Source organism: Lolium rigidum, chromosome 2 (genome assembly GCF_022539505.1).
Source record: "Lolium rigidum isolate FL_2022 chromosome 2, APGP_CSIRO_Lrig_0.1, whole genome shotgun sequence".
Taxonomy (NCBI): Eukaryota; Viridiplantae; Streptophyta; class Magnoliopsida; order Poales; family Poaceae; genus Lolium; species Lolium rigidum.
In genome coordinates, this window is record NC_061509.1 from 190,133,452 (window position 1) to 190,145,876 (window position 12,425).

General features: G+C 44.7%; 1 protein-coding gene across 1 annotated transcript; it reads left to right on the plus strand.

The window, feature by feature from the left end:
- Positions 1-7,590: 7,590 nt before the first annotated feature.
- On the plus strand, positions 7,591-9,612 carry LOC124687871 (cysteine-rich and transmembrane domain-containing protein WIH2-like). The gene is made up of 3 exons (XM_047221602.1): positions 7,591-7,789; positions 7,922-8,060; positions 9,377-9,612. Exons 1-3 carry the CDS (start codon positions 7,738-7,740, stop codon positions 9,420-9,422), a joined length of 237 nt encoding a protein of 78 aa, XP_047077558.1. The 5' UTR covers positions 7,591-7,737; the 3' UTR covers positions 9,423-9,612.
- The last annotated feature ends 2,813 nt before the right edge of the window (positions 9,613-12,425 follow it).

Genomic DNA, 12,425 nt, shown 5'->3' on the forward strand with positions numbered 1-12,425 from the left:
GTTACACTCCTAATTCTGCTAGTCCACTACCTAGGAATCAAAATCCCCGAGTTGATATCATGTTTGTCCTATCAGAAAGTTCACATTGTACTCTAAAAATGAAAAGTCGATCGATGTTTCCATCGATCGTGATTTTGTTAATCTTGAAGTCAGGCCACAAAGTCTTCCATAGACAAAGCATGTGTCTCGTCTATATGTTTCAATTTCCTCAATAATTTCGTTATAATTTTCATTCTTGTTAGATTATTTGTGTTGTTGGATGCTTCTCTTAATGCTAGAGTTTTATTCGTAAAAAGAAGCATAATCACCTCTTTCGCCTTTAGAGAAGAAAAAAATTCCTCTAATTGTAACTCAGCACACGGCGGAGGGCAGTTACGCGAGAAGCTACATACGGAAGGTTCCAAGTGAGCTAAGACTGCTCATAGTAAGAGTAACATAGCTAGTAACATCACACATCTCAATGCATTTTGGTAACATGGCATGCTAATAAATGAAAAAAAAGTGAGATGGTAACTAGCTATGTTACCATAACATCACACACCTCAAGGCAAGATGAGTCTACAACATAATAAATAATACAATAAATGACATCACATATAAGTTACTACCCACTATAAGACTGCTCATAGTGGGAGTAACTTAGCTAGTAACATCACACACTCCAATGTATTTGGGTGACACGGCATAACAATAAATGAAGAAAGAGAGGGAGGTGGTAACTAGCTATGTTACCATAACATCACACACCCCAAGACAAAATGAGTCTACAAATTAATAAATGAGACTTTGCATGATACTACCTCTAAGTTACTTTTCACTATGAAGGTAGTAATATAGACTAGTAACTTATGCATGACACCACCTTATGTTACTCTCCACTATGAGCAGCCTAAAGGTAGTAACCTAAACTAGTAATATGTCATATGTTAGTCTAAGTTACTCCCTACTATGACCAGTTTAAAACGGCACGTTGGGCTGAACGCCGGCTGCGAGGTCAAACTTCGGCCAAGGTATGCGAGAGTAGGTGCATCCCCGCGGGTCCATCTGGGGCTGGCGAGCCGAGCGGGCGGGAATGCGCGGCGGAGGACGACTGGCGACGGCAACTTGGACGCAGCCAAGTTGGATTGCCCTTTTCCGGCTGCTGTTTTCAGTTAGGCCGACAGGGTACTGTAATCCTGTGGGCTGGCCACGACGTGGACTATAAACCGAGTACACGCGTACAACTCACGAAAATAATACTGTACCTGACTAGACATGCATTTGACATCAGAAAACAAGTTTGTTACTCTCTCTCCGCTCTGTGTTGTGTGCCTTATTTTGTTTCAAGCAAATGCGTCGAAACATTGTCTATGCATTTGACATCAGAAAAACAAAGGAGATGATTCACAATCAGTGGCAAATATTTTGGACACGAGGAGCGGACGTTCTATGAAGTGAAAACATCCGAGAGTTGTCACGTGAGTCGTGACAATGATCTAACCGTTATCAACCACCGTCGATCAAAACTCAAATTGTTGAGAGAACTCGTTTGCTCAATGCGCATTTTTTTTTTTTGAATTTTACAATTTTTTTGACAGAACACACTAAAACCAAGGAAAGACAAGCATGTGAGCGTGCACGTGAGTACATACGCCCTTTCTGTATTTCCGACTAGAATTTGGGTTTGCCGAACACTTATTTGTTCATTCAAAAGCAGTGACGGTGTGGGTAAATTCAATCGCTGTCTTGTTTCCCCTTTCCGACATTCCTCATACATACATAATAGAAGTCATCCGGTCTACCATCCGGTCTACCAGTTACTTCAATTTTGAAGTATGTATCCATTTCAATTGAAGCGGAAAACTCAATCTTTCCCGTATTGCATTCTATCTCACCGTATCACATTGTGCTCTTACTACCTAGGAAATAAAAATATTGTTTTTTTTTTTCTGAAACTTTGCGTGCACACATAGAATGTGGAGATACACCCTTTAACTGTTATCTCAAAAATCTAACTGTTTCTTCTTCTGTAGCAGCTCCGCCATCGAAAATTGGGGTTTTTTTTTAGGGAATGAAGCGGAGTTGTTGAAAAAGCAAAAATAGAAGAGAAGGAGAACCTACCTTTGGGGGCCCACAAATTGTATATCCTGCACCTAGTCCATTTGTCCGGCCCAACATAAGCTGATTCGGCCGGATCTCTCCACAATTTATTCAGTCCATGGTAAATTTCTGTAGAATTTGAATTGCCCCCAGTGGAGCATTTCGATAAGCTCCCTGACCGGCAAGAAATGCACAATTCCCTGTCATTTATTGAAAACGAAATCATGTTTTTTCATGGAACGCAAGACCTTTATTTGCCAGCAGCATCATTTTTTTCGACAAAGAGTATATATTAATATCACAAAGATATGAATTATACCCAGCCTTTGCAACAGCGTACTGCCCTAGGGACATTACGGATGCACACAGCCAAAAAAAGAAACAAAAATTACCAAAAAAGAAAAACCTCGCTACAGTGATCAAATCCTTTAAACAACAGCACTAACACCATACTCATCGATCTCTCCAAATTTTTCGGTATCATACATACATGCTTAACAGTTTCGGAACAACTGCATCATGCAAATTTGGACAGACAAGCTTTGTGAACCAATTACACGGAACACGTAATCCTTGTGCTCAGCAGACATCCATACTCATCGAGCTCTCCAAATCTCGCATTTGGCGGTGCAGCTATGGCCCTCCGCAGATGCGCTCCCTCGGTCCCTCTTCTTCCTGAAGCTAGGAAGTTCCTGTCCCAGGCTGCACCCCTCGAGGCTAGTTTGCAGCGGCAAGGGAATCCCTTCGTTTTGCAATATGCAGAGTGCAGCTTGGGAAGCACCTTGCGCACGATCAAGATGGCTAGTAGCACACACCACACGGTATCGATCAACATATCGATCGTCGTCACGGGGTATAACGGCCCAGCCTTCACCACGCTTTCCTTGAGCAACGAGAGACCCGTCGGTGTGTCCCGTCAACATCGTGGGAGATCGGCATCGACTGTTTGGTGTAGTCGCACTATCCTGCTGTGATATGCGATTGCGCTCAGCGGCCACCAAATCCAGAGCAAAGTGACAGCCAAGTTTCTGTTATGACCAAGGACGATCACAACTTAGGCCAGCTCGCTGCCTTGTGCGCTAGCTCTCGGCACGATCTATGCGTTGCTCGTTCAGTCGTTCTTGTCTGCGAATATGCAACTAGCCAGGCAACGCAGAAAAGAAGCAGTCAAACATGTACTGCAGCCTTGGATGCTAAGTAACTTAGCATCCAAAACTTAATATGCTCCGTAGCCAAACATGACCACCCGTTTCCTTGCTCTAATCAATTTTATTCAGGTACGACCAAGAAAGAGAACACCAAATCTGATAGGACTATCTATTTGCCATCCGAGTGTTTTTGTTTTCCTTAACACTCGATTTTTTCTGACCAATCAGAGGATGTGTCGCTGTTTTCCTTTTTACAATTTGCTTTCGTCCTATTTCCCTGACTAAAAAACCAAACGAGCAGAACTGGAGGCTGTGTTGAATCTCCACACGGATAAGTGCTGGGCCCAAATCTAAAAGAAACAGCCCAATAAAGAGACACGGACACAGATCTTCCTTCTTTCCCCATCTTTTTCTTCTCCCATCTCTTTTTTTGGCCATGGAAGATCTCAAAGGCTAAATTACTTAGGGTTTACACTGTATATACAATGTATTTACTCCCCGCAAAAAAAAAATATACAATGTATTTACAGTGTAAAAGATGTAAAATATTTCAGTCATATGAAATGCATGCTAAATTATTTAGTGGTGATACACTGTGAAATGCAGGCTCAGTTACTTAGGGTTCACCGTGTATGTACAGTGTATTTACAGTGCATAAAATAGAAAACATTCCAGTTATGTGAAATGCGGGCTAAATTACCTAGGATTTACCGTGTATGTACAGTGCATAAAATGGAAAATATTGCAGTCATGTGAAATGCATGCTAAATTACTTAGTGGTGATACACTATGAAACATAGGCTAAATTACTTAGGGTTTACAATGTATTTACACCGTATAAAATGGAAAACATTTCAGTCATGTGCATGTACAGTGTATAAAATTATAACATTTGGCATGTACGTACAGTGTAAACGGTTAGTAAAAATGGGAATTGGCATGATTTTAACTGAAATTTAGCATGGTTTCATGGAGAAACTTTGGTGGCCTTCGCCCCCTGCACCGAGCGGAAGGGCGCAACGACTTGCTCGTTGATCACAAAGTGCAGGTTCTCCCCTCCGCGGCTCTTCCCCCGACCGCCCATAGTCAATGGCGATTTCTCCCCTTCCATCCTCTCTCTTCTCTGCTCCTCTGCCTTTGGGTGTCTTTGTCGTGAAGAAATTGATGAGAATTGAGAAAACGGAAATAGGTGAGAAAACGGAAATAGGTGAGAAAACGGAAAAAAGGTAAATATTACCTCCGTCCATAAAAAATGTTTTTAATTTGTCTAAATTTAGATATATCCATACATTAAATAGTATCTAGATGCATCCAATTTTACAAATTTGCAAAATCCTTTTATGGATGGGGGGAGTACTTAAATAAAATACTTGTGTAAGGACATGGAAATATTTTTTATAAAGCCCAGCCCAAGAAGAGAATGACCACCTGGTTAGCCCTAACACAAAAGGCAAGCCCAAAAACAAAGAAAGGTCAAAAGAAACGAACCAACAGCGACTTGACTCGAGTCTCAACAGGAAAAGTTGGCCCAAAAAAAGAACAAGTGATCGTATCGGAAGACAATGGAAGGGCACGAAAAATCGGTTGTTGCCGAATTGTAAAATAACCGGGTGCAAAATAACAGGATTAGTCTATTTAACACTCCGGTGTTTTTCTATTCAGCAACACCCGAATTTTTTGGTCAGCATGTTGCTTTCAGCATGTTGCTTTCCCCGTCAGGCCGTCACCTTCTGTCTGTTTGCTTTATTTGAAAACGAAAAAAATAAAGACGGGAATAGAAACTGAACATGTTTTTTCTACCGACGTCATGCACATCATCTGCATGCATCGGGGCAGACGGTCTTATTCTCGTCCACAAGTACGTGTCGCCGTGCTCGCCTTGCACATGCAGGGCCGCAGGAGCGCTACTAACGAAGTAACTTACGACCATATGCGCGAGCAATACGCGTATAGAAAAACCTAGTAGCCTCTCAGTTTTATAATTGTGTTGTAGTTTTAGTTTAAATTTGAACTAAAATCAAGAAAAGAATTATCGAATAGTGGGAGTAATTTACGCGGCTCGAGAAATATAATCACATATGAAACCATCTGTATATACATGTTTACTAGTTAGTAATTACACATTAATTCTTATATATATTTAATAGCTAATTACATGTAAATATACATGTGTAGTTACACTGTAAATTCCATGAAATCCAAATATATATACATGCTAATTAGATAGTAATTTACATGTACAAAAACCATGTATACATGTGTAATAAACTAGTAATTTACGTGTAGGTACCCATGTATATACGTGTAAAATTGGGTCATAATTACATGTGCAACCTTGTATGTACGTGTAAAATATCTTGTATTTAACATGTAGATAATGTGTCAAATCAACTAGTATTTAGATAAACTTAAGACAAATTTTATGGAACGGAGAAAGTAGCATATGTCGAGCAACTAACAGTTTACATTGGTACCCATAGTTCGCATAGATACAGTACATGTCAAACAGCAAGTATTTAAATGTCCCACAGTACTAATTGGCCTCCTCTCTTTCCCCAGCTAGTTGTTCCAGCTCGCGGCAGAAAAAAGTCCGGTTAAGACCGGATGCTAACAAAGCGATCGCTAGAAAAAAGAAAGAACCATATTCTCCAGGGCGATTTTAGAGAGGACCGATCCAGCTAGAAATTCGAGTGTTGACGAAAAGGAAAACAACCGACAGATAAATAGCAAAAGTGAATCTGATTGGCAACACATACGAAGCTCGTCTTTTGTTCTCACCCAATTCGTGGTCGTGGTACGCGGCAATTTTAAACATAAGGCCAAAGGTCCAGCTTTAAATTAATAAAGCCACATACGGCAGATACAAGAGTGCTTACAAACAGCTTACAGGAAACAAGCACCAAGCAAACTAAGGATACACCTGAAACACAGCTAGAGATGCCTACACCACAGCACGACACCGAGAAGACTCCTAAGGCAGTGAGGTTGAGGAGAACGCAGCCGGGAACACGCCGGCGTCTGCTCCAGCCGAACAACTTAGACCCGAGCTCCACCGTCTTCACCTCCGGAAAGGACTCCCGGTCCCTCGCCCCGGTTCGAAGGGCGTCGAACCATCGGGAGGCAAAGCAGTTCCCCCAAGAACACGGCGGACCTAAGACGACTAGGCTGTCGGGGAGAATCCACCATAAGCGTCCGTAAAGCTTCACCGAGACCACCACCACCACGAGCACCACCGCAACATCGTACCGAAGCTGCCGGACGAAGACGCACCCAGGAAGAAGCGACGGAAGGGACGCCACCACCCCATGTTGCTGCACAAGACCACCAAAGCCTGTATACGCATCTGCCAAACCGCCATTGTTGCCGTAGAGGGGAACCCTTTCCCCTCTCGCCCAGGCAAGGGCGTCGACCAGCAAGCAATGGCCTTTCCGCGGCCAGACACCAGACCAAGCACTTGACAGACGACATGGGCGAGGGCGACGCCAAGCAAGAAATGTCGCCACGGCCACCACCAAACACAGCTGCATCGCCTGCACCTCTGCGGTTCCCCGAGTGGCGCCTCCAAGAAGGGGAACGACGCCTCAACGCCGCCGCCATCCGCACGGAGAACCATGGCTTTCGCCCAGTTAGAGGAGGGGTTAGCCAGGGTGTTACCTCAACGAGACCTTCAGGAAGGGAGCCGGCGCCAGCGGCGTCGTCCTCGTCGTGGCCAGCCAGGCTGACCAAGGGTTTCCCCAAGCACCACACACCGGCACCCACCCACTGCCGGGCACCCGGATCCGGCGACCGCAGCCACCAAGATCCGGGATTGGCGAGGGCGCGTAGATCGGGTAGGAGAAGGCTTCCTCCTCGAGTGCCGGAGCAAGGGCCAGCCCCTACTCCGCGAACCACGGCCGCCGTCTCCACGCCGCCCGCGCGGCCGAGGAAGATGGACCGCACCCACCACGGACGCCCCCGCCGCAGGGCCGGCGCCGTCCACCCACCCGGGGCCGCCGCCCGGCTACCCGAGCCCCCACCGCAGCGGACCACCGGGAGGAGTCCACCGAGCAGCGCGGCCGCGGCAAAGGAGATCCCGGCGCGGAGTTCCTCCAGCTAGTAACCGCGCGGGGGCTGAGGGCTCAGATCCCCGCCGCCCCCTTCACCGGCGCCGCTTGCTTCGCCGGCGGCGCCTCCGAGGACGGCGAGGAGGAGGGGAGAGGGAGGGGGCGGGCGGTGGCGGCGATTTAGGGTTCGCCCTCCCGGTCGCCTGGAGGGGGCGACACGAGAGAGCGGTCTAAAAAATAGCTAGTCTTCACAACGATGTCTGGTACGCGGCAATGCATACGACAAGTCCACCCCGAACGCCCGAGGCGTCCATCTGGAATCTGGATACGCCCCCACCAGCAGTAGCAAGCGCAGTGCACCTTCCCGCCCGCCGCTGTCTTCTTCTTTATAAAATCATCACTCGGCTCCACGCACTACAGCTACAGGGCAGGAGACCAGCGAATAATCCCACGGCTGTAGAGGAGAGATGAGCTACTACGGCCAGCAGCAGGCGCCCGTCGGCGCGCCGCCGCAGCAAGGTACACCTCGCTCTCCTGTCTATGGCCCCGATCCTTAGTTTCCGGCCGTGTACTCTTGCTTCTTCTTTCTTGGCCGAGAGTTCAACAGAATTGACCTTTGCCATGTCTGGATCTTGATTCATTTCTTCTCAGGTTACCCGCCGCAGGGCTACCCTCCGCAGGGGTACCCGCCGCCGCAGCAGGGGTACCCGCCGCAAGGATACGGCCAGCAGGGGTACCCGCCCCAGCAGCAGCAGCAGCAGCAGGGCGGGCCTTCCTTCATGCAGGGATGGTGCGTTAATTTCCGATCGAACTAATACTGCCCTCCCGTATATATGTGCTAGTATATGTAGTACTCTGCTAGCTTGATAAGTTCAGGACGGGTTGTTTAGAGAACGGGAAACATACTGTAGGGTAAATCGATCGGTGATCAACCAAGGAATTCCGCCGGCGAGTGTTCCCCGCCGGTGGCGCACGGTTGCTTGGTTGGGGCCGCGACATGACGCGTGAGCTGCCTTTCAAAATTTGATCGGATTCTAGAGTCAAACGGGACACACAAATCCTACAGATCTGATTCTGATACTCCTATGCGATCAATTTCATTTACAATAATATTAAAAGAGCAGTTTCTACTCGGCATTCATACCCGAGAAAGATATCCGTAGGCTAGCCCATAAATTAGTACAGCAGAAAATCAGCAAAATAGATATCCCATCAAAACATTTTAAATGAACATTATTATCAATATCCTAATTCTGATGCTATGTGTAATTCTGTAATTTGGATTATGAGGCAGGAGTATGACCGTACATTTTGTTTTAAGCACTATTGTTAGAGAACTACGTCCCTGTCGGTATATTCGTTTCAGATACGATTTGTATATATTCCAAATGTGCCAATAGTTTAAAGCCGCACCCATCCATTTTATAGAGCCATTTTCTTGGTAACTGCTCCATCGCCCTGCATGGATCCCTCCTTACTAGTCAGCATAGGTGTTCATGCACAATTTTCTTTGTGATGTGATAAAACAAATCAAAATTTCGTAGGATTAGAATAAGCATGACGTTGCAATCATGAGTTTTTCTATTTATGCATTTTTAGAATCCTGCTAATCAAATAGACTCATCGATTGGGTAGCATAAAATTCAGAGTGGCAGTCTTCTGTTCTGAGGTAGTACAAAATTCAGACTTCCCATGCCAGTTACGACCATGTTTGTACCTGTTATCTTGCCCGGTAATGCCAAAGTCAGACTTTTGTTCTGAGACATCAGATTCCATGGAAGATGCCTCCTTAGGACTTAATATTACCTTTGACGCCATAACCATTGTTTGGTGGATGAGCCTAACAGCAAGCAGTAATGCCATACCGATGCTGAAACTGTAGCTGTAATTTGCAACGAAAAAATAGCAGTGGATGACCCTAATTCTGTTTTCAGAAAAACAAGATCAAGGTGGAAGAGATCCCCTACTTAGCTAGATGCTTAGATCAACCCTGATTCTGTACATATATTGTCAATATGTTGGATATGTAGCGCCAGCTTTGTCGACTTTGAGGATACTATGTGTCATAATTCTGAATTTCTGATCTGATCATGTTTGTTGCAACAGCTTGGCCGCCCTTTGCTGCTGCTGTCTCCTGGACGCGTGCTTCTGAGAAGAAAGAGAGAGACGTCAGGTTCAACCTCTGTGTTGTAGAAATGCTCCACTGGGCACATTTTTCTACTCCCTGCTTGTGAACCTCATGCGATTGGATTATTCGGTTGGTGTGCATGGGATGACTATGATCTGGTTGAATGTAATATTCTGATATATTAGATTTTTGCAAATAATTCTGTGTAATTTTATTTTCTTCTTCGTCCAGGATTTAGCCAATTACTTGTGAAAAAAAACAAGAACCCTCAATCCCTCTATTTCTTAGTCCTTACCACATCGACCATTCAGCCCAACTAAAAGAACTTCATGTTTGGCATATTCATCCACATATCAAGATGCCAGCTAGCTGGCTGTCTGGCCGCAAAGAAAGCCCTGATGAAAAACTTTTGCTCACGTCTATAACTAAGGGTGTCAATGCGGGCAGGATGCGGAACGGAATTTGTTCACAACCTTCAATATTTCTGCCTTGAATCTCACACACTTTTGCCTAGATCCTATCATTGCGGGACTAGTGTGGAACGCCGCTTGACACCCCATCTATAACCGTTGGATATCCTCGGATCAAGAAAAACAACAACAACCCATACAAGGCCGCAGTGAAAGGACACATCGAAACCTTCTTCTCCTAGCTTACCGGGAGGGTTAGGGTTAGCCTTATGTTCTAAAGATTTTGGTCTCTCTGGGCCATGGGGATTGAGGGTGTTATGGTTAGCATTGTGTGAGCCATCAATAAGTTGGTCCCACCTATCATATAAGTGTCCATCAGATATCCAAGAAGCCAAATTTTATACCCATTTCTAGCCCATGACTTAACAGGTTCCCGCACACAAATATTTCATGGATAGAAAGTACCCTCCAAACTCGTGTCCAGTGGGTCGATGCCCAAAGATACTCAAATCCATGATATTATTGCCAACCTACTCAAAAAAACATGGGCGGTCGAGTGCATGTTGTTTAAAAGAGAAGCAAGCAGACCGTTATGGAGTCCATGGTTTGCATACAACAACACAACTATCTTAGGCCAATCGATCCATGCTTAAAACTTCTAACTTAACTTGTTGGTACTTACAGTGGAAGCGTCGACAATCTGTTAATGGAGAGAAGAGCATCAAACTCACCTAGGGAGAAATCGAGGCGAGGTGGAAGTCCTCGGGTTCCTCTTGCAGCAAGACGACGAAGATCTGCCTAATGCTTCTCTCCTTTGTTCTTGTCGGAGTGTCGAGTTTTTGAAGGCTCCGCATGTGAACTCCATCGGATGCATCATACCTGAAGATTTCTGGGTCAGATGAGATTAGGTTGTGTCATATTTTTTTTCTGACCATTTAGTTTTACGAGGGAGCAATGCGAAGCTCTACTACCTGCTGTCATCTTGGGACATGTTTCGTTCCATTGTAAAGTCAGAGGTGAAGAATGTCATTGAAGCCGAGAGAGTCGAGGACTGTAATGGTGGTCTTAATTGATTGTGCTTGGCAATGGCCTTGTTGAATGCACTGTTGTGAGAGCGCCAGAGCGGGGACTGTCTCTGGGGACTGTCTCTAGAGTGAAAGCCTAAGATCTATGATCGGATGATGATGGCGATTATGGGACCGTTTTCTTCTTGGATGCGTCATTTTTGGAGAATTTGGACTTCATGTGGGTGGTGGTTATATTGCTGCTACGAGGCTGTAGCAGGACTTTTCTTTTTTTTTTTAGCTTCTTCTTCATTTTTGAGGTTGTGTTCATCCATAGTGCCATTAGGATAATTGGTATCTTTACGATCTTACAATATTCTATTTATTGAAAAAATAACTCTGATAGCGGAGTACATTTTGCCGCTGCATCAAATTCAAAAATTGATGGAGATATTTTACTCGTCATATAACATTGTTGTTACAAATAGCCAAAATCTGAGATTTCTCTTGGTAGATCGATTAAAGGTTAGAGGAGTCGTCCATGATATGCTAGTTAGGTAAGACACGCGTAAAGCAATATCTCATTTTATTTAATCGTTCTTGGCATGAATCTCAATTACCGCAAAAAAATAGGATTCTATCAAACAATTCACTTTGCCGTCGAGTTCACCACGTGTATGGATTGATGATCCACTGAGTCAATTATACGCCCGATGATAAGTGATGTAACTTAGTTTTCCAATGAATGAAGAGGTATAATTCTGCGAAAAATCTCGCCCTAGTGATTCCTTTATTTTAATTTATCGAAAATCTTATCTAGAAGTTAGAGAGGAAAAACCCTACTAGGAGAGGGAAAAAACTAGCTAGTGGTTGTTAGACCAACTAGTGGGGCTTGAATACTTGATACGTGATTAGTGTCCGGATTAAGGGATCAGAAGCTCGTGAATGGACTCGAACCACAAATTTATGTACAGCTAAAGTACAGCAAATAGCCAGCTAAAAAGAATAACAGCAAGTAGTTCATCTTGGAGAGATGCCATTCAAACACGGGAACAATCGTATAATCCCACGTGTGATTCTTCTCCTAATGTTTGTGTAGTGGCAAGAACTAAACAGTTGTGCAAGAGCAATGGAGATGGACATGGAGCCAGGGGCGTAGCTGTGCAGGCTGATGTGTATCAGGGTGAGAATTCCTTTTTACTAGTGAGTATAAGCAATGTAGGCAAATGCATCAAGTTTAAATGAAAACTGTGTATTGGGGTGGCCATAATTATAACTCGCAAGGCTGCAAAACCTGATTTTTTACTAGTATGACTTGTTGGAGAGATGCATCAAGTAAACTTTTTCTCTGGCCCCGCGAGCTTCAGGATCTTCAAGCGTAAATTACACGTAAGCCTCCTCGAGGTCAGACCTCAAGGCTGATTCTCGCTCAATCTTGCGCCCGCAGAATCCGCTCCAAAATAATCGCGTACAACTGGCCTCGAGATCTAGAGCTCCTATGAGAAGAGAACCTGGACGATTTAAAACTAAAATTAGACTGTTGATCTGCAGAACTGCTCGGAATACCGATGACCAAATATTAATGCGCAACTTGGGTCAACTGCAGAGGATTT

Bases quoted from the DNA above. Each gene is read 5' to 3' on its own strand.
- LOC124687871 (XM_047221602.1), top strand. From the start codon at position 7,738: ATGAGCTACTACGGCCAGCAGCAGGCGCCCGTCGGCGCGCCGCCGCAG. The intron at 7,790-7,921 runs GTACACCTCGCT...ATTTCTTCTCAG, and splicing joins CGGCGCGCCGCCGCAGCAAG to GTTACCCGCCGCAGGGCTAC. The intron at 8,061-9,376 runs GTGCGTTAATTT...TTGTTGCAACAG, and splicing joins CCTTCCTTCATGCAGGGATG to CTTGGCCGCCCTTTGCTGCT.